The sequence below is a fragment of the Pyrgilauda ruficollis genome, unplaced genomic scaffold, assembly GCF_017590135.1.
Source record: "Pyrgilauda ruficollis isolate IOZ18807 unplaced genomic scaffold, ASM1759013v1 scaffold5, whole genome shotgun sequence".
Lineage (NCBI taxonomy): Eukaryota > Metazoa > Chordata > Aves > Passeriformes > Passeridae > Pyrgilauda > Pyrgilauda ruficollis.
In genome coordinates, this window is record NW_024526599.1 from 14,812,507 (window position 1) to 14,838,882 (window position 26,376).

A 26,376-nucleotide genomic window follows, 5' to 3' on the forward strand; every position below is an offset into this window, starting at 1 on the left:
TTGTTTTGTCTCATTTCCTGCAAAATTCGATTTACCAGTGCCACTAGGTTACAGAAGGTACTTGCCATGCTTAGTATCTGTATTCTAACAGGGCACTTCATTAATGATTAAATAAATCTTTATTTAACCAGTTGATTTGGGCTAGCACAGTTGGAAATATATCAAAGCAATGAAAACACTTCAGAAGGAAAAGCAAAGCTGCACTTTTTAAACTGAGCTCACTAAATAATATAAATTATGAATTAATGTAATAGAACTGTTAAGTGCACGACAGTATAATTGCATAAACTATTTGACTGGTGCTCTATGAAGCAGTAATGACCTGAAAATAAGCCAGTAACAGGAAGCAGGTGTCTGGGATCTCACTGAGTGAAAGAAGATGATTTACACTAGAACTACTGCGTTTGCAGTAATTTAACAGCATTAATGTGTTTGGGCACAGCAGTTGATTAAAAGTTGTTTCACCAATGTTCCTTATTGCTCTTTTAAATTTTATATTTCATAGTCCCTGCAGTTTTACAGATTGCTTTGATACTAATTGAAAAGCACATTTTTCTTTAAGAGTCTGCCAGAAATATGACTTATGGTGAGAACATATAGAGTTTATAAGTTCTTAAAATTCTTCAGCTAATTTCTGGTCTTAGTAACACAGTACAGACAAAATAAACCAAAGTAAAATCAACAATACTGAAACAAAATTATTATCTGCAGAGTCTAAGGCATTTGTTTTTACAGTGTAAATTATATGAACTTGTAAAAGGGTTAGAATCTGAGGAATGTTTTCTAAATGATAGTTGATAGCATGTGGAGAGGGGTGGGTGGGTGGGTGAGGGTGGATGTATGTGTGTTCACTCACTAGCTTTTATTCATGCAAAAAGAACAAAAAGCCCCAAACTTATAATTTGATCCTGCATCTTTTTCATAGTCTTGCATCTGTCATAAGAGGCCAAGTATTAACTGCTGATGGGACGCCACTCATTGGAGTCAATGTTTCCTTCCTACACTATCCAGACTATGGATATACAATCACTCGCCAGGACGGAATGTAAGTTCCTTTTGAAGCACTTATAAGTCATAAAGACAGCAGAGGTGTTACTGAAGAGCTACTTGTAAAACTGAGATAATAAAGTAATGGGAAAAAAAGACATTAGGAAACTGATTGACTAAAGTTGTACTTTGCACATTCTTAAAATGTAAAACATGCTGATTATTATATACTTTAGAAGTAGAAGGACTTGCTTAATTTAAACGCAGCATCCCAAATTCTTTCTTCTCTCTGTGCAGTATAATGTAATGTAATTTAATTGATTTCTCCATTGTTCCCAGTAGAGCCATTCTGCATTCAGAGCAGTACAATGGAATGAAGAATCAATCAGTAAAATAGAGGCTGTGGATGGCTTTGGGAATTTGCTGACTAGCTAGCCCTCTTGGGGTTTTTCCCTAGGTTTGACTTGGTAGCGAATGGTGGTGCCTCTCTGACACTGGTGTTTGAGCGATCACCGTTCCTGACACAGTATCACACAGTTTGGATTCCCTGGAATGTCTTTTATGTCATGGATACCCTTGTCATGAAGAAGGAAGAGAATGACATTCCCAGTTGTGATCTAAGTGGATTTGTGAGGCCAAACCCTGTTATCGTATCATCGCCTTTATCCACTTTCTTTAGAATTTCTCCTGAAGATAGTCCCATCATCCCAGAGACACAGGTAAGGTGTGCTTCAAATAAACATAATCTTATGCCAAGCTTGTGTTCAGCAACCAGAATGAAAACTGTGCGCTGCTATTCAAAAATAAGTAATTCTGAGTAAGTGCTAGGAATTTGCAACATGTCCTTATTTTCAGACCAATTTATTTATTCTGTGGGATGATTTTAAAAATTTCATCTGAAAATGGAAAGTAAGAAAGCTGTGTGTACATGAGTACATTTGTTTGCATCTCTTAATTTACAGAATTAGTGTTTAGCGTTCAAGCACTGGCCCGTAAAAAGGGTACTCTGTGGTACATTGGCCTTTTAGGATTGCCCTCTTGTTAAAAGTCACCTCAGAGACTGAAAACAAAAGGTGTTTTTCCACTGTGTTCTAAAGATACACACAGTTTGCATTATCTGTTTAGTCCTAATAAATAGCATGGCACACATATTTTTATAAAGTAAAAGAACTCTCTGCAACACTGAGGACAAGCCAGTGAGCTTGTGGTCTAATCACCTTCTTCAGAACTTGTAATACTGAAAGTAAGACTTGACATCCAAACCTTGACTTAAATGGAAAAAACTACAGATGAAATGGGAGGTTTTTAAAATTTTTTCAAGATAGGTGTATTAAATTCTTCCATCTCAAATAATAATCACTAATACAATGAATAGTCTCTTGGCTCTTAAAGCCTTTCACCTGCATTTTAAGAAGTAATATATGTCTTAGTGTTGATTTTCAAACTTTTCCTAGTGAAACAATCCTCCTTCTGTCTCCCGCTTTCCCTCTTTCTCTTGCCCCTACTTTCACAATGTCATAATTACATAGAGCACTCTTTTTCACATTCACTAAGAAATGTCCTTGCCTCTTCAAGAGAAACACAGAAAATGTATTCAAATGTTTTCATGCAGATCTCTTAAGAAAAGAGCTAAATCATTAAGCAGTTCATGGTAGGAGCAAGTTTAAAGGAAAGATGTAAGAAAATTACGACTAAACACTCATACAAATCTAGACTGTGCTAGGAAATTGTTGCTTTTATCCTCACTATCATTTCTGTGCCTTTGATAGCTGCAAGTCAATTAAAAGAAAGTATTTTCAAAACAGAGCCCACTGAAAAACAGCTCTGATTTACTTGTTTTGATTTACTTGTTCTGGCAACAGATGATAGATTCAGTTCCTGAAATTGTGGAAGATAGCTTGGATAAATATAAATCAAGAAAAAAGTTATGATAGAAGAATGTCAAAAAATACAAATTTTAAAAAACTCTTTGTAGTGTCTAGGTAAACAAGTTATTTCATGAGTAGTGGGACTAATGAGGTCTGGGTTCCTACTAATTCCCACCCACTGCGGTAATTCCATCTGTCTGTCACATCCAGTCCTTCCCCACAGGCTGCATTCAGCCTTTTCTTCTTTCTCATGGGAGTCCCAAATTGACTACTTCTCCCCTACCAGAGCTCTTTTTTTTTTTCAAACGTAAAGGAACTGAACTATCTTTAGAGATTTCTACTGTTACTTAAATTGTGGTTGAAATTGTCTACAGGTTGAAAATTTGTGAGGTGGGAGGTCTGATAGGCAGGACTGTTGGGTCAAGTTGTCTCCCTAGGAAACCAGCTGGAAGGAAAGATATTCTCAGTGGATCCTAGGCAGCTGGTGCTGCTGGGTGATTTATGAGGAGGGAAAATGGTACTCTTGTTATGTATGCAAAAATCCAATTCAATACTGTGTAAGAAAACATTAAGCAGTGCTTTCTTCTATATTCTTTGCTTATCCCACACATAAATTTCCCACGCATAATTTTCTCCTTCAGCAAGTGGGAGCTGCACAACTGTGACTGTCATGTACCCCTTCAGGTCAGGTTCCCCTCACAAATGCATAATGCTCAACGATCTGTCACAAAAAAATTACTCCTCTCATAAGAGATGGGCAGAACCAGATACTATTCAAAACTGTATGTTTGGCTCCAGAGGAACTGCTGCTGATCTTTTCATATAAAAAGGGGCAATGCCAGTTTAAAGTCTGTGTGCCTGGAGGAAAGCACAGAGAAAGAAGTTGTTCCCCATGTTCTTGCAGTCAGTATTAGCCACCCTGTTTGTGTGCTGTGACAGCACTCACTATCACGTACTGCGGGAGAAAATGATGAGCTGCTGTAATCATCATCCCTTCAAGTGCTTCATCATCCCTTGGTGATAATGTTTCCAAGAGTGTACTTAGTGGCTTATGAATCCCAAATTGATCAGAGGGGGAATTAAAGTCTGTGCCAAAGGAGCAGTATGAAAGACAACTAAAAAAAAAAAAAAAAGGGCGAGCAAGGGTAAAGAACAAACACAGTGGGTAAAGAGGTGATCACAGACCTAAGAGATCATTACTCAAGAGGGTTGATAATAACATGTTAGCTAAATTTGGACTGCTTAGGCATGATTTTATCTACTATTAATTGCAAGTTACCATGCTTTGCCTAGACTTAAGTAGCTGAGATTAATCGGTGTGGAATGAGGCAATAAACTGCATGCAGATGAGGGAGTTCAGGTTAAGCTGGAGCTGCTTTTATGTATTAGGTAATATTGTTACCCTCTTTTTCCTAATAATTTCCTAAAATGTCTGTTTTCCATATATTGCCATGTGGTCTGGCAGAAGCCCATGTGAGTCACAGTGAACACTTCTGAAACTGAATATTTGAGGGTTTCCCTCTCCTAAACTTCTGTTATCCACTGTTCCATGTGCTTGCAAGATGCCTTTTGCAGGTGCTGAGCCTCTTGTTTCCATCACTTCAAGTGTATGAGAGAATGAAAACTGGATGTTCTCCTTCAAATTATATATTCAGGCTTCTTCTCCTCAGACTCTCACTACTGGCAGTAATGCAGCAGAACTTGGCAAAATTTATTTACCCAGAGGATAAAATATGAGCCTCAATGACTTAATAAAAATAATTATTGGTAGTTTCAGGGTGGCTTGATTTTCAGCAAAGACATGAACTTATTTTAACCTTTAAGCTAACATAATAGGATATCTAAAAATCTTAGTATTCTGTGGATGCTGCACCCTAGTTTCACTTCCTAAAATCTTCAGAATTTCAAGTTCATACTGAGAAAAAAACGGGAATTATTGTAGAATCAAATATCTCTATTTATAAATCTCTTCTTTTCCAGCACGTTTCATGGTTTTCTTCTCTTTTGCTTTCTGTTTGAGACTTTATACATGCCTTTTTCTTTATTCTGTTGTAGACACATTTTTATATTTCTATATGCATGTGGCTTTTTCCTACCCCTCTTCTCTGTGATACCTAAACCATGTTTTACGTCTAGAAAAACCAAGTATTTTTACCCTTTTTATTTCTCCTTGGTTTAAATAGCAATTTAAGACCCTCAATTGTAGGGGAAGGCTTTTTTTTAAAAAAAGGAAAATATTTTTTCTGCTTGAAATGAGCAGTTTCAGCTTCTGCTTAAAGTATAATTTTGGTACTCCATAATCTCAGCCTTTATGTAATAGCAGCAGTTGCTAGTATCTAAAAATGCCATTTTTACCCCTCTCAAACCTAGATTATGTTACATTTTAATGCAGCAGCTCAGCTGTTATTTCTCAGCAAACAACCTTTTTCTGACACTAGGACTAAAGTTTGCACTCATTTGTGAAATTTGTCCTCAAATCCTCTATGGAATTTGTTCAATTTGCCAAAAAAAAAAAAAAACCAAAAAAAAAAACCAGCAACACAGCAGGCATTTCTCCCCCTAACTGAATTACTTATTCAGTGTTCTGAATACCATCAGAGCATGTCAGCGGAATCATATCATATTTTGGAGCAGGAAAGCATTCTAGAGCCTGAACAGCTTTAGTCCTGCTGGCCATGAGAGACAAGGAGCCTTGCACAATTTATGTGTCTCAGACACCAGCTCGAACTCTCAGGACAACAAACCCTGTAAAAATTGAGGTGACCCTTATCTCAGTCCCCTATGTTAAATATTTCACAGCTGTCCTTAGGAGAAGCTTGATCATCCATAAGTAAAATGTCAGCCATTAGAATTTGGTGGTTGGGCAATAACTCAGTCCCCTTAGGGGATCAGCCTTTCTGAAGGTAGTTTGATACTGAGTCTGGAAAAGGTGAAGTACAGACAGCTTGGTTGTGTTGCTGATTCCTGATGTGACTTTTATTCCCGGTAACTTTCCCGACTGCTTTACAATTGATGTGTTGTCATGGCTCCCATAGGAGCTCTCTGCTGTGCCTGATGATTTACCTTTTTGGATGAATGTGAAACTGTTTAATTCTCTTTGTAATGCTTGATTCTGGGAGAGAGATTGAGTTGCATAACCTTACCTATACATTTCTTAAGTTCTCTAGAAAATAAGTTACTACAGGGGATATTTTATGGAAAAAAGGAAGTTATAAGTCAGATTTCCAGCAGGCATTTGAGGCTTCTGCAGAAACTAATAATAGGGGTTTAGGTTTTCTTTAAGCCTCGCTGAGAGCTGCATGAGTGTCCTAGTTTCTAATTTGATAGTAATCCAAATACACAGTGGAATTTCTTGAAAATTGAAACTTCAAGGTGTCCTCTTTATTGCCTGTTATCTCAGGCAAGAGTACTGGAAGACCACCTATGTGTTTAACACTGCTCTTCCACAGTTGCAGTTGTAAAAGAAGCAATGGTCATAACAGGAGACCACTGAAGTCCATTAAATTGTGTCCTATTACAAGCATATTATTTCTTTTTCTCCTCTTGCTTACAGAGACCTCCATCTGTTAGACTAACTTGAATGTGCACTATATGAGAGTCCTGCTGGTGTCTTAAGGGGCGTTTGTCTTTTGTTCCTGGGTGGTTTGTGCTTTTCCTTCAAAGTCTCAGAGAAGGAATGTGCTCACAATCACTTAGTTCTCTAGAGAGAGGTGGTTTTGTTCATGTAGAAAAGATTTGCCTGTTCTCTGGATTAGACAGTCTGTATATTGAGCTGAGGGAAAACAGACTGGATTTACAAAGAGAAATGAGGCCACACTCACCTCCTTCAAGGTGACTACTTGTCATTTCTTTTCAGCCAGGTTCTTGGTGGGGAACAAAGAAATATTCAAAGAATAAGAATTAAGAATTTAAAAATCATAATTTTATTTGTCTTGTATCTTCCAATTCATACTTTATTTCCTACAGCTCTGTTATAGTCTTACTGAAGAGCAACATTTTTATGTCTGCATGTATCAGATGCAAATAATTATAATGCCAGACAATGAGTCAAAGTAGTATTTCTGAAATTTTGTTGCTGTTATTGGGAAAAAATAGATATAATTAATTCTGTATAAACCTTTCTGTAGATCCAACAATAATGCTAATATAGAGGATGATGTAGTGTGTGTTGTCCTCCTTGAGCATCAACCACATTACTTCACCCTATTCAACACAGTCAATTTTTTAGAAGCAGTGTCTAAGGATTTCTCTGGCATGGAGAGCTAGCAGCACTTGTTTACTAGCCAGGTTTTGATCCCTCTGAAGTCTTAAGTCTAGTATTTGTGACAGTGCTCTTCCTGAAGTCTGCTTTCCACTAATACTAAATCATGTTTGGTCTTCAGACTTCAGGACCAGGAGATGGAAAAGTAGAATAAACCTTTCTTAATTTACTTCCCAAGAGTGTTCCTGTAACGCCACTGAGGTTCTGGGCTTGTGCTTCAGCATCCTTTGAACTCTTCACCAAAGAAACATTACCTTTACAAGTGTGTCTAGATACATTTTTCTTCTTTTGTTTGTGTCAATAAACCAGGATACCTGGTAGCTGTTCACTCCAAGTGCTGGCTGCAGTGTTTATGTTCTGACTGAGACATAGAAGAATATAGGCTGCTTTTATCCACATTACACAGAAACATTTCACATCCATCCATCACCCACAAAAGCTTCTCAGCTCAGAGGCAGTGACAAGGTAGAGGAGGGGAGGAACCTTTTAAAAATAAAATTGACTCATTCCACCTCTCAGAAATGTGAAAGTGATAAGCTGATACCTGGGTAGTGAATATTGATCAGAAAATATGGAAAAACTTCCCCTGAGGCATCCTACTTATCTGTCTTCAAAATAAATGGAAGAATGGTCTAGTTGAAAGTATTTAGAATCCACTGGTAATGCAAATATTAAAATACCTGGAAGTTCTTTCTGCTCCTACAGGAGAATTTAGGCATCCCAACCCAAACCTCAAGCTTTTCTGTCCTTAGAGCCTCTACTGCCTTTATTAGACATGCCTTTATTAGTTGGGACATGGGTGGCAGCACAATAAGGGACAATTTTCACTTAATTGAAGGACGCTTTTTTGCCTCTTCAGGAAAAAAAATCAGTTGGGAATGTTTTCTCATGCTTCCTTTACCCCCCATAAAAATAAAGGAGGTAATTTTGAAATGCTTGAGCAGAAAGTAGCAGCTAAGCAGCTTCAATATAATGAGGAATTTAGACTTGACTTTTTATAAAAAGTTTTTTATAAAACTTTATGGGTTTTTTATAAAACTTTATGGGTTTTTTAACCATGAAGGCCAATATAGATGATATTTCCTAATGGATTGTCATGTAATATGTTAGGCAGCCTTTTATGATAGCTGCATTGTTTTGTTTAATTTCCAAATAATTTTAATACTGTATTTTTCTCTTAACAATGCATAGGTGCTTCATGAAGAAACAACAATACCAGGGACTGATTTGAAGTTATCATACTTGAGCTCCAGGGCTGCAGGATATAAATCTGTCCTGAAGATTACTATGACCCAATCTGTTATACCTTTTAATTTAATGAAGGTTCATCTTATGGTGGCAGTCGTGGGAAGACTTTTCCAAAAATGGTTCCCTGCATCCCCAAATCTAGCCTACACCTTCATATGGGATAAAACTGATGCATACAATCAGAGGGTCTACGGATTATCTGAAGCTGTTGGTATGTGTTACAGAGGATTTTTGTAGTTCTAGCGTTGTCTTGAACGTAGGGAAGCACACCTCAAATGCTTGTATCCATTAAGAAAATGTTTTGCAGAATAAAATTACATCAGTGGGTATTAAAACATATTGAAAAATACCAATCTAAGCTTAGAATTATAAGAAAAAAAATTTTCTTCAGAAGGAAAAAGAAACCATTTTTCATTCTCATGAAAAGTGGCGTTTTTAACTTTTTTCCTTCCCATGAAGTAGCTCTCAGCCTAATAATAATGGTGTTTCGTCTGAACACTCTGTGTACTTTAATTAAAGCACAATGGCAGTACGACTTACATCACAAAATGGATTTCCTCTATACCTGTCTTAATTACTCTTAATAACTAAAATGTTTTAATAGCATGAGATTCTGGTTAGTGTCTTCAACATGTCTGTGAAGCCATAGGAATTTTCATGTGTCCTAGGAGAGCAAAAGAATGTGTGTAGTTTAAGGAAATCCCATTCTTCAAACTCTTCTGCAGAATGAGATCCTGTACTTAATGAGGACATGTGCTGTTATTTCAGTGTCTGTAGGTTACGAGTATGAGTCTTGCTTGGATCTGACTCTCTGGGAAAAGAGGACTGCCGTTTTGCAGGGTTATGAGCTGGATGCTTCCAACATGGGTGGTTGGACATTGGATAAACATCATGTATTGGATGTTCAGAATGGTAAGCAGTTAATTTTTTTCTTGCTAGTTTTACTGTCCTACTGTCCAGCACTTCAGGTCTCTCATTCAAACTTTTTGCTATTTGCTCTATTATTTTTTTTAAATGAAATTGTAGAATATTTTGCAAATGGTAAATGCTTTGTACTTCCTCACTCCCCAGGGAAGTGGTCGCATCACCAAGCCAGTCAGAGTTGGCAGAAAGTGTTAGGACAGTGTTCTCAGGCACACAGTGTGATTCTTGGGGTTTGTCCTCTGAAGGGCCAGGAGTTAGACTCAATAATCCTGTGGGTCCCTTCCACCTCAGAATATTCTTTATTTCTATGATTTACATTGAATGTCATGCTTCTGCATCCTAAAAATACATATGCATGAATAAATTCATTAGTCTGTGTTGGATATGCTGTGGTGGGTTGACTCTGGCTGGGCACCAAAGCCACCCAGTCACTCCCCAGCTGCACAGGGGAGAGAAAATAGAATGAAGAGCTGATGGGTTGAGATAAGGACAGCTGTCTCTCAGCAGTCACTGTCATGGACAAAACAGAATTGACTTGGGAAAATTAATATCATTTATTACCCGTCAAATCACAGTAGTGTAGTGACAAAGAAAACCAATCTTAAACAACTTGCCCAATCCTCCCTTCTTTCCAGGCTTAACTTTACTCCTGAATTCTCCACCTTCTCCCTGCCAGTGGTGCAGGGACACAGGGAATGGGGGCAGTGATCAGTTCCCCCCACCCTGTCTCTGTCACTCCTTCCTCCTCAGGGGAAGGACTCCTCAGATTCTTCCCTGCTCCAGCATGGGCTCCCTCCCACACAGACATCTCCATGAACTTCTCCAGTGTGAGTCCTTCCCACGGGCTGCAGTTCTTCACAACTGCTCCAGTGTGGGTCTGCTCTGTGGGGTGCAGTATTTCAGGAACAGTTGGCTCCAGTCCTGGCAGCAAACCTGCTCCAGCACAGGCTCCTCTCTCTGTGTGTCCAGAGGCCCTGCCAAGAGCCTGCTCCAGCATGAGCTTCCCACAGGGTGTCAGCCTCCTTTGGGCATCCCCTTGCTCTGGCATGGGCTCTCCAGGTGGATATGTGCTCCACCATGGGCGCCCGTGTTCTGCAGGGTCACAGCTGCCTCACCGTGGTTTTCTCCCATGGGCTGCAGAGGAATCTCAGCTCTGGTACCTGCAGCACCTCCTCCCTCTCCTTCTGCAGACCTTGCGGTCTGCAGAGCTGTTGCTTGCTCATATTCTCACTCCTCCATCTAGCTGCAATTTACTGTTGCACAGTAACTTTGGCATCAGTGTTATTTGTCAAGCACGCTGCTCAGCAACTGTTTGAAGGGTGCCATGCTAAGGAAACCTCAGCTCAACACTGAACAGGAAGAAATTTGGAAAAACTTGGCTGGAAGCATGTAGGAAAAGTTAAATAAGCAGTCACATAGCTTAAAGTAGTAGTTGGTAGCACTTGGTTTTCATGCAAGAGAGGAATCTAGAGTAATTATCCGGAAGATAGTCACTTCTGCAGTACTTGATGTCCCATGAAGGTCTCCCCATAGTACACAAGCTTATTATGTCTGACATGGTAGTCGAAACCTAAAGCATTGCTTCTGACTGTGAGGAAGCAAGGTAACCAAATCAAGGGAAAAGGTGTCATTGTACCTAATTTAAAACTAAAAAAAAAAAAAAAAAACCATCAAAACAACTGTGCAAATTACTGTGAAGTAATCCATCTAAAATTGTAAAGAGCTATAATTATAAATCTACATGTAAGATTGATTCTGTTCACTGGGTAAATTGATGACGGCTTTAAATTTTGTTGAAGAGTACATTTGACAAGTAATGACTTTTCAAAGTGTCATGTGTCTAATTGAATAAACCAAGTGGAGAGTTGTAATGACAAGGTGGATGAGATGCATAAATCTATTCAGCAGAAAGTGCAGACAGTGTTTGCACGGAAATCCAAACTACTGCGTAAATAGTCTAATGTACATCTTTTACTCTGCGATAATAGAGGAGAAATGTGAAGGACCAATTTTTCAAGGTAATGACAGAATAAATCAGGTGCAATAGTGCACTGTGCTGACTTCTAGAATTCCTCTGATGAAAATTGTAGAACTCAGCTATTTCAGGCAAAATTATAGTGCCATGATTGTCATAAATGATGTAATCATAGGAGAGGGGATTTCGTATACTGTTAATGCATTCTGGCTTTAACTATTCATGAAAAATACATTCTTCCTCTTTTGATTTAGATTACTTATTTAGATTACTTGCCATTAGGTTTCCATAAACCATTTTCATTTTTTCCAATTTTATCATGTTTCCAATTTTATCGTATTGGTTTTACATTTATAATCTCTTGCATTCTATAACATGAAAAGCAGTGAAAGCACCTAAAACATTTAAAGAGGAAAGCAAGGTATTTTTCTCCTACCTTTCAGTACAAATTGTGCACTTTGGGAGTGAGGAGGGAAAGAGAAATACACCTTAAATTTCTTCTAAACTTCTTAAAAGATTACTGTATTCCTCAGCTCCAAATTGCATGGAACTCTGGGCATGCAATCAGTAAAGCCCAGATCTCTGTACAGTACAGTGACATGTGGTTTACATGGATTATACCACGGAAAGACATAAGGTGACTTACAAGTAGAACTGTAATAGCTGACCATTTGTAGAGGACACCTTAATGCATTCATCATGAGATTGAGCAATGAGGGTCCTGGCAACACTTTAACATACATTTTTTTTCCCACAAGACTGAAGATTTAACATAAAGCATCCATTTTTCCTCTCACATTTCCTACGTAGGCTATAAGGAAGAAAAATACTGCTGGCATATTGCTTTGTCTTCACAAAATTATTGTTTCTTTCATGCCTCAAAGCAGAATTAAGTTTTAGAGGCAGGTTGGCTTGGCACCACATTTTTTTTGTTGTTTTGACATTTTTAATAACTGCCTATAACTGCAGATATGGTATTGAGGCAGACTTTGTTGCCAGAGGAGCTCTTTTGTTGTGAGCTGAGTAAAGAATCTTTTACAATGTGAAATTGAGGCAATCGACAACTTTTTGAAGTGGCTCTTTAATTAATATGTACAATTTGCAACAGTAATCCACTTCAGATTACATTTGACATGATACTCATAATTAGTTGTACTAGGACTTTCGGAATACAATTTGCAAATATATTATTTTTCATTTTTTATAAAGTACTTTAGAATTTCAGTCTTTTCTGGACTATTTCAGAACTCCAAAGATGTAGGAACACAGACCTTCCTTCCATTAATATGCTTAACATTTCCTCCAGCATGACAACTTTTATTCTGAATTATAACTATAAAAATCATTAACATTTAAAAATAACAGCTGAAAACATTTCGGGGTTTTAAGAGCTACAATATTTAGTGTTTCTACTAAATTTTGTGGACAAGATAAGCTAATGTTTTCATGTTTGTAAGCTAAATATAACTACAGATGTTTTAATGAAGTTGTTATCTGTAGTGAGGAAAATATGGTGGTGAAACAATAAAAATTCACTGAACTTCCACTAACTAGCTAAAAGAATGTTTAAAATACTTTTGCATCATTTTATGTGTATACATTCAGAGTTTTTATAAATATTACTGGATTTTAGTTTGGTTTTTTTCCTATATTACCTGGCAGGAATCCTCTACAAAGGGAACGGTGAAAATCAGTTTATATCTCAGCAACCCCCAGTTGTCAGTAGCATTATGGGCAACGGGAGACGACGCAGCATCTCCTGTCCAAGCTGTAATGGTCAAGCTGATGGTAATAAATTGCTGGCTCCGGTTGCCTTAGCTTGTGGCATAGATGGCAGCCTGTACGTGGGGGATTTCAACTATGTTCGGCGGATATTCCCATCCGGAAATGTAACTAGTGTTCTGGAGCTCAGGTATGTCTTTTTCTCATCTTGGACTTTTGGAGTTATGAGTTACTGTGGCAAATTAAAGTATTGAATAAGTTTCTGACATTGTGTAAGTTTGAGTTTGCAAATGCTTTTGGGAACAAAACAGAAGTTGAGTCAAAAGATTTTAAAAGTATTTAAAACTGAAATGAAAACATTTTACCCTCATAAAATATTGTAACTATGTTTATCTAAATGTGAGAATTTAATCTACCCAAAGTAATAATTCAGCAGATTTTATTTTTAAGGGTTAACATATGTGTTCAACCTAAGTGGACAATGAACAATCATTCAACACTTCACTAATGATAGATGTAAATGTTGCCTTCTTCTCTCTCGTCTTTTAACATCCTTTCTGAATGTTTGTCTAATAATGTTTTTCTGTTCTTTTTTACTTGCTCCCACCAAGAAATAAAGATTTTAGACATAGGTAAGCATTCCTTAAAGAAGATTTATATTTTTCTAACTGTTCTTCTTTCTTTTTTAACAAATGAATGCTTATAATGGGCAAGTCATTTCTGAGATGTATTACTAGAAAAGAGGAGTATTTTTCAAAAATAATGAGTTCATATGTTTTAGTTATGTCAACTGTCAGGCTGTATCGTCCTTTCTGATGAGTTCCTCTTTTCTCATCACTCTCTGTCCACAGTCAGGCTTCTTGTTATGCTTGTGTGTGCCCTCCTTTGCTGTTCTCTCATCTCTGCTCACTCCTTGCTAGCAGCTCTTTTGCTGATCCTATCAAAACTCACTCTTTAATCAGATACACCAAATATGATGAGAATGGCATATAAAAGTATCAAGGGAGTTCATTTCATTACCCTTCTGATGTTGAATCTTTTCAGGCTCTCATTTAACAGATTTGTTTCTTTAAAGGTGAGCTTCTTTTAATAATGGAAGTTGAAATAACGATAACACAACTCCAGGAGTTAAGATTATTTTAAAATACACCTAGACTCACAGAACTGGTCATAGAAACAACAGTAATCAGAGGATAGTAGTACAGCATTCATCCATCTTGGCATCACTACAATAATGGCAAGAACAGAAGAGTAGGTGGATGCTTAGAATTGCTTTGCCACAGCAGCTGGTGCTGATAAGGAGGAAAAAAACAGTCATGCTAAAATCTTGCTGCAGACATGAAACTCTGCAAACATTTGTGGCAGAACTGCTAAGTATACTGCTCAGCAGGCCCACTGGTACCTTTCTCTCCTTTTTGCTGCCAGTAATTTTCCTTCCTTGTTTTTAAACAAATCCCAGAGTTGACATATCTCTGTTGTCCTTGTTTTTTAAATTCACTTTTCTTTGGACATACTTCTGTGTGAGGAAGGGTTTTATGTTTTCAAAAATACGTTTCAGATGTGTAAGGCAAAAAATTCCATTACTAAATAAGGTGTCTGCATCAGTGCTAATGATCAGAAGTTTTTTGTGGTTTTTTTCCCAGGGATGACTCGAAGGCAGTCTCTTCTGTTTGGTGGGTTTAGGGTTTCACTATTACAGTTAATTTGTTTGTGTTCCACCACTCTTAAAAGAATTATATCCCTTGTGGTATCACGAAATTGTGATTGCATCTAGATAGGACATTGTCTTGGCAAATATATAGAATGTGGAGTAATTCTTAAAATGGGCATGTGGAATGTACAAAAAGGGATTAAAGAGTGGATGCATATTGAGGTTTGTTTTGCTGTGATTTAGCAGCACCACTCTCTCCTGCCTCTGGCAGAACTGTGGTCACAGCCTCGACTGCAATGTTTCAGAAACTGGATCCCTGCACGTAAGAGAAGTTGGTGAGGGAGGGAGAATACTGAATCTTTTCTGTTTATTGCATGTCTAAACATGCAGAAGCTCAGGGCAGCAAAATTGCAGTCATACCAAACAAATTAGTGTAACAGCATGGGCCCATATAGCAGCTGTGAAGTGGGGGTTCCTTCTGGGGCAGAAGGAGCTGTAGAAGACTCTGGAGAACTGGCTCTGCAGGAGCAGCTGTGGAGCCAGTAGGCAGGAGGTGTGGAGCCCAACACGATTTATTACGAGTCCGAGTTTTCTCTCACATCATACAACATTTTCCCAATGTCCACTCTCAGCCTTAGAGATTTGCTGATGAGAGACTTCCTAAGTCAAGAGTGGGATCTTGATGCCTAATATCCCCCGGCAGCTTTTTATTCTATTCATTTAGCTGCCTTTTATTTAAGATGTGTAAACTTTTAGGATCCACCAAATCCTCTTGCCACACAAGTGTGTCCTTGCCTCTCCAGCTAAGGACACACTGCGAGACCAAATACCTTCTTCTGGCTGCATGAATTCGTGCAGAGTCCTCTGAAATGCTGCAGAGGGAAGCACATCTGTCTGGCCTGCAAAAGGAGAAGGGAGCAAATGTCCAGTTTCACTGGCAAGCCTTTCAGACTGCTGAGGAGATTTCTGCTTAAACTGCAGTTTGGAAAAAAGCCCTCAACAGACCACTTTGCAAATATAATTGCTAGGTATTAGAAGAAAATGCACTAAAAAATACATTCCCTAAGTAAAACTACTGAATGAGGCTAAATGCTAGTTCAGATCTCTTGTCTATTCAAGCATTCACCTTTCCTGGCCTATAAACACAGTGCTTCAGCAGAGTGTGATGTATCTTCTACCTCAAGAAGCCTGTACTCTATTTTATAGAGAGAGAATGCAGATCAAATTTCTCCTCTCATGTACCAGTGACCTCACATTTTTTCAGTCTCAAAGCTGAAATGATATCTTTATACACACTGCTGCCTGTGGGTGATTAACGCTGATAGACATTCATGGAAGAAATAATTTGAAAGAAAGAAAAAAATTCATGGAAGGACTTTGAAGTCAGGGAGGTCTTTTGGAGGCTATGGCACTATCCCAAATCTATAGAGAGCCAGAAAAAAAAGTCTAACAAAGCATAAAAACAGCTTTGAGGGGATATATGGTGTAGAGGGCACACAGTGAAGGCAAGAAAGACAGGGGCTGAAGCAGGAGGAGTATTTTCAAAAAATCTGTACGTGGAGAATAGTCCAGGTGATCTGACAGCTGAAGAATTAAAAGATCAGCCTAAGTAAGATAAAAGCAAAGGGAAATAGATCCTTACAGCTCTGTGCATGTGTGTGCACACATTCAATTCAAAGCACTTACTATTCAGCATAGACAGAACAAGTTAATTTTTAGACATTTGTCTTTACAGGAGCCAGTGTGGGTATGTAACTCCATGTTTTGCTGGCTACTGAAAGTGGTTAGGCAATACTGAATGAGTCAATAAGTCACAGGCTGGGGATTTCATTTCTTTGCATTTGTTGTTATTGGTAGAAGGCAGAAGCTTAATTTCGTTTCAGGGTACAATGAAAGTGCATAAACTCTGCAGCTTTCCAGCTGCTGGCTGCTTATGCCTGTACTTTTGAGATCTGCATAGTGCTCATGGATGTTTTCTGGCTAGAAAACAAATGTAGTTTTCACTTGACATTTATTCAGTTCCTCAAATTGTGCCTTTCTCCCATCAGTTATTGGAGGTTTCTATTGGCTAAAGCCTCCTCGGCTGTGCAGCCTTCACCTGAAAAAAATGCTGAGGTTAAGCCTGTTGTATCAGCTCAGAAAGGAGGAGCCATTAGACATCTACATGTGGCAGGTTGGAGAGTTTCTGTTCATGCAGGAGTAGTATCTTATGCACTTCTACTCCCTAAGAAAATGAGAAAATGCATTTAGATTATCAGGTGTATTTTTTTGGTTTGATGAGGATGCGGCACTTACCATGAGAACTCATCCCCTGATTTCTTTTTTTGTTGGAATTAATTAGAATGTACATCTTCATATTTATGAAGAAAAGAGCTTTAAAATTTCTTTTTGGAAATAAATAATTGTGTTCAGCATAAATTACTTTTTGATTTGATGACTTCTTATTCCAATGGCTGAAAAATATGATTGAGGCAATGTTAGATGGGTTGAAGAGAGGTACTTTAATTTAGATTTCAGTAGTGCAAGGAAGAACTTTATTTTAAATTACAATGAAATAAAATTTAATTGCACATTTCACATCTTGCAATGTGTTTGTATTTGAAGTGTTTGCAAAGTTTCTTAAAGACCAAAGTAATCATGTAAATGGGTATAATTTAATTTGCAGTCTATGGAGGTATAAATAATTTGTATATTACATAGTGATCATATTAAATGATCGCTGCATAAATTAAGGTTTTGAAAATACCTGCCAACTATTAGCACATTGGCAATAATAGATTTGTAACAGACAGAAATTTAAAGTAAGCCCGCATTTGATTGTTTTCAGACATGCTGTACAACACTCAGTGCAATAGCAGAGCTTTTAAAGAGGTGCTAATCACTGTGTATTTGATTTCATTAGTCTGTTTCACTTGGTTTCATTCGTTCTGAACCAACATGTTAAAAGTCTTAAAACCAAATAAAATCCTATTTATGCAACACATTTTTTTCTGTGTTTTTGTAATTGGATGGCTATAAAAATCTGTCCCTGCTAAAAGACATCATTTGTTCACAAGTTGTTCCTGTTGGTCTCTGTTGCATTTTCCAAGTGGCAGTACATAAAAATGTGTTACATTAGCACAGTTACGTATTTACAAAACGTGAAGTGTAGCATTCTCTGAACAGATGTTTGGCTACCACCAGACTGGTAGATCTGTTTAAGCAGCGCTTTTGCAAACATCAGAAGTGACTGTTCTGACACTCTGCTTCAGTCCATGAGGGGAGCATCTGAAATTACCTCATGTATTTACATGACCTTATTTCAGCTCTTCATGCCATAAATTAGGTCAGGAATCCCAACTCCAGTGGGTTAAGTTTCTACATCATAATATATCAACACAAAAGGTAATCTCCAGGGCTGTTTTTTTCACCAGCAGGGAAGAAAAGACAGTAATTCTCAATTATGTGGCACCAGTGGAGAGGCAAAATGTACGGTTCTGGGAAAATGGTTAGCAATATATATTTTCACTGTAATAAAGACTGTGCTGGCATAGTTAGCGGTTTTCTGCCAATGTGTACAGTTATTTGAAATATGACTCTGACTTAAGAAGAATGGAAAAGCTCTGCTTGGTCTCTGGTGGAAGAGATGACATTTCCTAATGTGTTAAATCATGCATATCACGCATTTGAAAGCAGCGGATTAAACAAATACTTATGAATGATGTCTTATCTCTTTCCTGTGAACTCATCATTCAAACTCTGTCTTATCTGTTTATGAATTACATAAACCACGAACCCCAGCAGCCTTGTATAAATTATAATAAAACAGATAGGATAATACTAACAAAGTGGAAGTGAGGCCTGGGCTCCTGCTGCAAAATGTGGGACTAGATCAAGGTTCCCAGAACTCTCAGAAGGTTTTAAACTCCAGTATTTTGATTTGGCCTATTAGAGAGACATTTGCAGTCTCTAATGAGAGAGCCTGAACTGGCCTGAGAGCATCAAAGACGAAACGGACCTTCTTTCCCCAGAGGATTAATCTAGATGGGGCTGCCTGTGACACAGATGAGAAATGCGGACCAAAACCATTTTGGGGCCATGACCTGTGCTGCCTATGCATGGAGCATCACCATTGACTTTAACTCTGTCTGCATTACTGCACACTGAGTAGGAACTGAACCATTTTCTCCTTGATCCAGTGTTAGCTGCAGTTAACTACAGCATATTGCAATGTGTTATTCCATTTTGCAGCAACAACCCAGCTCACAGATACTACCTGGCAACTGACCCTGTGACGGGAGATTTGTACGTTTCCGACACGAACACACGCAGGATTTATCGGCCCAAGTCGCTCACTGGTGCAAAAGACCTGACCAAAAATGTTGAGGTTATAGGAGGAACAGGGGAGCAGTGCCTGCCGTTCGATGAGGCAAGGTGTGGTGATGGAGGCAAGGCGGTGGAGGCAACTCTCATGAGCCCTAAAGGTAAAAAAACAGTTCTCCCTCTGTAACATTCAGAATAATACAGAAGTTCAGAGCTGGGGGCATGATCATGTTTAATTACTGAATTCAATAGTTGGCTCAAAAATTGGAGATTTGAATAATCTTTTTTTACAAGCAGAAAGTCTGTAGAGGAAGAGAGCTACAGGGGACTGTTTTTTTTTTAAATCAATTAGGGTTGATTTTATAGGAAGTATTTGGCTTAAGTGGTTATTGAGCATTTTTAAACACTCAATAAGAGCATTTCGATTATGTGTTTGGCAGGCAGCAGTGAATATCTAAAATGAGCATTGCTTTTGGTTCCATTTATCCCATGTTTAAAGTTAGCTTAAAAGCTAGTCCCTTCCCAACACACAAAAGCAAATGAACAGCAAATGCAATCAACAGTAGTAGATTTCATGCTGAATACTGGTTTGTCATGAAAAAAAAATTAACAAGCTGTATTACTACCTGCTGCCTGAGACCAGATTTTCTGCCTACAATTTCCACTATATACATGCTACCTATACCCTTAGTTGTGGATAGTACATTCACTGTAGTACAGCAAAAAAAACCCCTAATTTTTATTTGCTTCACTGAAGGAATAGCAATAGACAAGAATGGGTTAATCTACTTTGTTGATGGGACCATGATCAGAAAAGTGGATCAGAATGGAATAATATCGACTTTGCTTGGCTCTAATGACCTTACCTCAGCACGACCTCTAACCTGTGATACCAGCATGCACATCAGCCAGGTACTTTTCACTTGCTGCTAATTTGGAAAGCTGAGCTGGGGATAGAAAATGAAATGCAGCTTTCCCACCCCTTAAAGTAAAACTGGGTGGAGTGTGATGGATATTTAACAGCAGGTTTGGGGGGAAAAGCAACCTGTTCTATGGGAGTGAATTGCACTGTATTCTCTTAGCTATAAATGCTGCTGTATTCAGTTTTTCTGCCCATAAAGTTCAGTTTGGTTTAGAACAGCAAAACTATCAGCAGGAAACGTTAAGCCTGGTAGTAAATACTGGGAGAATGGCATATCTGTTAGAACTGTCTTGGCATGTTGATGTTTTCTGAATTGCTGACATCCCTAGCTTACTAGAATGAATGACAGGATTTACACAAAACCCCTGTATTTTTCTATTTGTCTTAAAAACTTGTGTAGGTAAGAAGGGACATGTCAGTAGTAGAATGTTCCAAAAATGGAGTACAGTGTTTCACAATCTGGAAGATAGTACGTTATTTTTGCTACTACAAGAATAAAAGATGAATACTGTTGATAAGTATTTAGACATTGATATCTGTCTCTATAGTTATTTATGCATTTTTGATGAAATGAGGGGAAACTCAGCCTGTATTATAGTTTCAATGCAACTGGCTTTCTTTTCAATAAAATGGATGCCTGAATATTGTTCCCCTTGCCTCTCTGGAAACTTTAGTTTGCTGCATGTATTCATGCAAGTTCTTCAGTCGTGATTGCTTACAGCAGATGGAAAATATCCTTACAGCAGTGTCTAAAACTGAAGGTTAATTAATTCATTTAATCTGCACCGGTTAACTGTTTAACAAAACACTTCTGTTTGTTTAGGTTCGTCTGGAATGGCCTACAGATTTAGCAATCAACCCAATGGATAACTCCATTTATGTTTTGGATAACAACGTGGTTCTGCAGATCACCGAAAACCGTCAGGTTCGCATTGCTGCGGGGAGGCCGATGCACTGCCAGGTGCCCGGGGTGGAGTACGCGGTGGGCAAACACGCTGTCCAGACCACGCTGGAGTCAGCCACCGCCATCGCCGTGTCCTACAGCGGGGTGCTCTACATCACAGAAACTGATGAGAAAAAGATAAATAGGATAAGACAGGTCACAACTGATGGAGAGATCTCTTTAGTTGCTGGAATACCCTCGGAGTGTGATTGCAAAAATGATGTTAACTGTGACTGTTACCAAAATGGAGATGGCTATGCTAAAGATGCCAAACTTAATGCCCCTTCCTCCTTAGCTGTGTCTCCAGATGGCACCCTGTATATTGCTGACCTGGGAAACATTAGGATACGGGCTGTGTCCAAGAACAAACCCTTAATGAATTCAATGAACTTCTATGAAGTCGCTTCTCCAACTGACCAAGAGCTGTATATCTTTGATGTCAATGGCACTCACCAGTACACTGTGAGTTTAGTCACCGGAGACTACCTGTACAATTTCAGCTACAGTAATGACAATGATATTACTGCAGTAACGGACAGCAACGGGAACACTCTTCGGATCAGGCGGGATCCCAACCGAATGCCAGTAAGAGTGGTCTCTCCTGACAACCAGGTCATCTGGCTGACCATAGGCACCAATGGATGTTTGAAAAGCATGACTGCACAAGGACAGGAGCTGGTCTTATTTACCTACCATGGCAACAGTGGACTTCTGGCAACTAAAAGTGATGAGACTGGATGGACCACTTTTTTTGAGTAAGTACATAAAATAAAGTCAGATGCCTTATAGTTTTATTGAGTTCTACAGGACCATTTGAAATGTTTCTGGGTCAAGTAACTGTAAAGTTCACCCTTGATAACAAAAAGAACAGAAAGATACTTTTAATTTCCCATGCTGTCTTCCTCTGTCTTACTTGTCTGACTTCTTCTGAACATTGGGTCTGAATAATTTTGAATTCATTATTGTGAACTTCAGTTTTATATATTGAAATAATAGTGAGACAACATTTCACTCTTGTCAAGAAATTTGTAACTCAGACAACCATGGGTTTGTAGATTTGCATCAAAAACTAGATTTTCATCCCACTTGCTCATTAGATTGACATTCTTCTGCTGCAGATACTGACAAGAAATTTGTCTTCGCTGCTCTATGTTTTTTTTTTTTTTACACAAAAGCATTTCTGCATGGTCTTTTGCCCAAAAATAACATCTGGGTGGGTAGTAAAAGGTAGCGTTTCACTGAGTGGCAAGTATGCAGGAAGGATCTCCTGGACAGCACAGCAGGCTTTCACACAGGTGGACCCAGTTGGAGGAAGCTGAGAAAAGAAATGTGGGCCATGGGGGAAGTGTCATTCCTGTAGGAATAGACTGAAAACACAGAAACCACCAGCACCATGTCATGTACAAGTGCAAGCACAACAGCAAGAGGTATTACTGGAACAGTAGGACTTGTAATTTTACCAACCTCAGAAAAAATCTTTTCAGTGAATTGCTTTAGCCTGTGTTACACTCATTAAGTCATCAATGCCTGTTCATAACAGACAGATTAGCAAAGCGTTTTACAGAATCCTCAATTATATTGACTAAGGAAGATCATGACAATTCATAGATAAACTAGTAGAGCCAGAGAATTCACATACAGGCTTTATCGGCAACTTCATCTCCAAATGGTCTGAGCTGCCAACTGATATGCTAAGCAAAACGTAACAAAAATGCAGCTTAAAACAGAAACCATTATTTCAAAAAAGGTCAACATAGAATTAACACAGATTTTTTTTTCAGTTGTCTCTGCCAGCTGGAAAAATATGTGTATTTTTAACTCACATAAAAGACATTATGAAGTTGGGTAAGAAGGTATGTATGAAGGAGTGGAAGATGTAGTGTTAGTGTGATAAGTAAAACTGTTAAGAGGCCTCTAGCTGAACTATTCAGGATTACAAAAGGCATCATAAAAATTCAGTAAGTCCCTCTTCTTTTTATTTCCCCCTCTTCTTTTCTTGTATCTTTATGATGAAATGTAGTAGCAACTGCTGCCAAGGTCAGGGCTTAAAAAAAAGCTTTCAATTCAACACACATGATAAAGAAAATAAAGTGCCAGTGTCAGGCAGTGGCAGCAAAGCCAAACATCTGTGTTCTGAGATAACTTCATATTTCTGTCAGTGTACATTTGGCTGAGGCAGTGTGCAGGAGGACTCTGAGCACCTGTATCTACTCTCCAGCCTTTACAGATGCCCATCAGAGACACAAGAGCAGCAGGTGCTGCTTCAGTGCATATTGTGTCCTGAAGTGGAGACAGGGCTGGAAATGCTGATCCCTGACAAAGACAGCAGGTGGGATGGTACTGCTGCCAGTTTTAAGGTATTCTTACAATAATCTGTAAATTGGCAGGGCTTTGGTAGCGGGCACCTTCCCAAAGCATTAGCACACATCTGTAATATTTAATTGTGCTTTGGTGCATCCGCTGTGTATCTTTTTAGGTCCTGCCAAGAGGACACAGAAGCACAGCAAGGGTACACAGAGGAATGAGAAAGTGTTTGATTGGGAGGGCAAGTGTTCTCCTTTTCTTGAGTTAGCCCTGTCCTGTATGCTGAGAGACCAAAGCACAGCTTTAGGTGGGCTGGGAATAGCCATCCATTTCCACAGAGAGTAAAGTCAGTGTTGAACTGTGACAGACACTTGTTTCCAATAGGCAACTTGGGCAAGACAGTCAGTTTGGGGGACAGTGAATTCCCATACAGAAGTGAAGGCATCTGCTGGGTACAGCAGGCACTTTTAATCATGCTGGCATTCATACTGGCTAATTGAGGACCTAGAGTTTTAATCAGGGCAGTAATTTCTCACCATGTTGGCTGTAGTTTCTGTGTAGCCTGCTGTGGTGTACTGCAGTAGCTGGTGGCTCCTGAACGTATCTTAATGGTGTCTGCCTGATCGCAAAAAAAATGGATATTCACTATTCATTGGGTGATAAGTCTGTAGTTTTTATCATAGGCAGAATTTAGAGTACTGTGTGTCATGAAGTACACAGCTATTTCCTGACTCTCTACATAGCCATCTTTCACACCTGATCTGCTTTCATGCAGACTTTCTGGTCTGAATTAGGTTATGTCCAGCTGACTTACAGAGAGCCCAAAGGGCAGGCTATTCCCCTCAGTAACTATTAGTATTATTTCCAAGCTGCTGCTTATGCACTTCCTAAACAATTACCTCCAACCAATGTCTCGTTAGAATTCCCAAGCTGAAGTAATTATAGAAAAAGCTAGGCAATTTCACTCTCCCAAATTTGCAAGTGTATGAGGCTTCTGCAGAAGCAAAGATATTTATCTCCTCCCTGTAGCCATGGTGAAGTAGTAATCTGTTTAATTGCAACAAGGAAGATTCAGATCAAACATTTGGAAGAACTGCACGGTGAAGATTTTGGAGCCCTGGAGCAGACAACAATGATAGTGACCCCTTGCCCTTCACAGACTGTCTTTAAAAACAGATCAGACATCTTTCAGGACCAATGCAGGAAGAGCTGATCCTGCCCTGGGGTAGAGGTTGGACTGCATGACCTCTCAAGGTCCCTTCCAGTAATGTTTTCTATGATGCTCTGTACAAGTTAAAACCAAAAATAAAAAATTGTACTGCTTATGTAAAGCCACAGGGAATAAGGGGCAAGAGGAAGGCACTGTGTTATTTTTCTTGCCAAAACAGCATTCTTAAAAACATCCATCAGTCATCATAGCTGCTTGCTTCTTTTGAACATAAAATCCCCATGCACCAAATCTGTGTCTGTATATTTCCCTTTTGAAGGAAAAATAATTGTGAACACAATTCTTTTGCCATTTTTTATTATAAGATCAAGTATTATTGTGACTTTTTGGTGTTTGTGATTTGTAACATTAAATCTGACAATGCTGGATTTCAAGAGGCTTCTGCTACTATTGCCAAAAGAGATGGAGCCCATGAATTATCACAGAAGAGTTTGTGTGGGGGTGACATGATGTTCAAGAGTGTATCTCTCTCAGCTTCTGCATATTCATGTTTGTGGATAGCATGGGCTAAAACATTACCAAGTGAAATGTTTTCTGTTGAAAAAAAATGAAGCCTTGTTAAAATGGAAAGGTATCCCTCAAACATCGAGTGAGGAATAAGAAATTGTGAAAATAAATAATTCTGGCTTCATAGCATAATATTTCAACTTCATTGCTGAATGCATTTTCTTTTAATAACACAGTTAATTTGTGTATTTTATTTACTGTGTTACTCAAATTCTCAAAATAGTTTGAGAAAAGGATGGAATTTGTATTCCGTGGTGAATCCAGACCTTCTTCCCACTCACAGTTAAAAATGTTCAACTGTTTGAATGTCCAGTGGACCAGATCTGGCTTTTGTCAACTAGTTTTGAGTATAGTTGGGTTTTTTCACCTTTCGATTGTCACACGTCTGTTTAAGTAGCTGAAGGAAAAATACTGTGCATTTAGTAATAAAAAGTTCAGCCTTAGTACCAACTCAGAAATAGCTTTGTTAACTATTCTCCTGTGCAAGTCTGGTTGGATAAGTGGAGCATGGATCCAAATAACTTATTTCAGCTGAGTTCTCAGTGGTTTGAAAGCAGGTTTATGAAAATGATTCAATCTTTCTTTTTTCCTTTTCAGAACTTTTCAGTACAAAAGGGAAATATTTGCAAAAACACTGCATCCCAAAAATTGGCAATCACTGCTCTGGCACATACCAAAGCATTTGGTCGTGTTTCTTTTCATGGCTTTTTTCCACAGTTTAAATCACACTAATATCAGATCCAGAAGAAATTTACTTTTTTATTTACTTTAGCCTGGACAGTAATTAATCTATAGTTTATTTTATTTAGTCTCTTCTGTCCCTGAAGAAGGGAAGGACTAACACACAAGAAATTTTTTTTACATTCTTTTTTTGTTTTTACAGTGAAATTGTAAGTACTAACTTGAATTACTTAGGATATAATATAATCTGTTTTCTTTGTTTACAGAATTGGGGAATTTTTCAATTATATCTTCATGGCAAAATGGATTTGTAAATTTCTATTTTGCTAAGGGTTATTATAGTGTACTGATCAAAACTGACACCTTATATTTCAGAAATGTGTACTTTATTTAAAGCACTGTTGCTCAAATTCATAGTAACTGTTATCTGTTTTCATAGGTCCAAAACTTGCTGAATAAAAATGATGTTAACAGAGCATTTACAGAAATGACTGAAAATGCATGCATACTGAAAAACCAATGGAGCCATATGAAGCTAAAAGTTGCCCAGATTAGGGTTTATAATTAAATTATAGTATTAAGCAAGGTATAAAAGTAATCAGCCTAATCAAATTCTCTTACAAAATTCTGAGATCTCTGAGCTGGAAACTATTAACTATAACTGCATATTATGTATGCATAATATGAACATTTAAACAGATAAATCTTAAAAGTTAAACTAATTATCTGCATATTAGAATTTTGGAAGTGACACTTCCTAGCTAGCCTGTATGGCATTATTTATATGCAGCAATTTCCATTCTGACTTTACTTTAGATAGCTAAGCCAGGTGCACAAAAAGAGCATTTTCTCT

At 38.3% G+C, this 26,376-nt stretch overlaps 1 protein-coding gene across 1 annotated transcript in view; it reads left to right on the forward strand.

Annotated features, from left to right (window-relative positions):
• TENM3 (teneurin transmembrane protein 3) overlaps positions 1-26,376 on the forward strand; it is a 407,391-nt gene that overhangs the window by 352,514 nt on the left and 28,501 nt on the right. Inside the window, exons 19-27 of the mRNA XM_041479936.1 lie at positions 926-1,045; positions 1,445-1,706; positions 8,308-8,575; positions 9,133-9,276; positions 12,926-13,175; positions 13,597-13,617; positions 18,867-19,099; positions 19,696-19,850; positions 20,684-21,558. Of these exons, the coding sequence (XP_041335870.1) occupies positions 926-1,045; positions 1,445-1,706; positions 8,308-8,575; positions 9,133-9,276; positions 12,926-13,175; positions 13,597-13,617; positions 18,867-19,099; positions 19,696-19,850; positions 20,684-21,558 (2,328 nt within the window). The remainder of the gene's footprint in view (positions 1-925; positions 1,046-1,444; positions 1,707-8,307; positions 8,576-9,132; positions 9,277-12,925; positions 13,176-13,596; positions 13,618-18,866; positions 19,100-19,695; positions 19,851-20,683; positions 21,559-26,376) is intronic.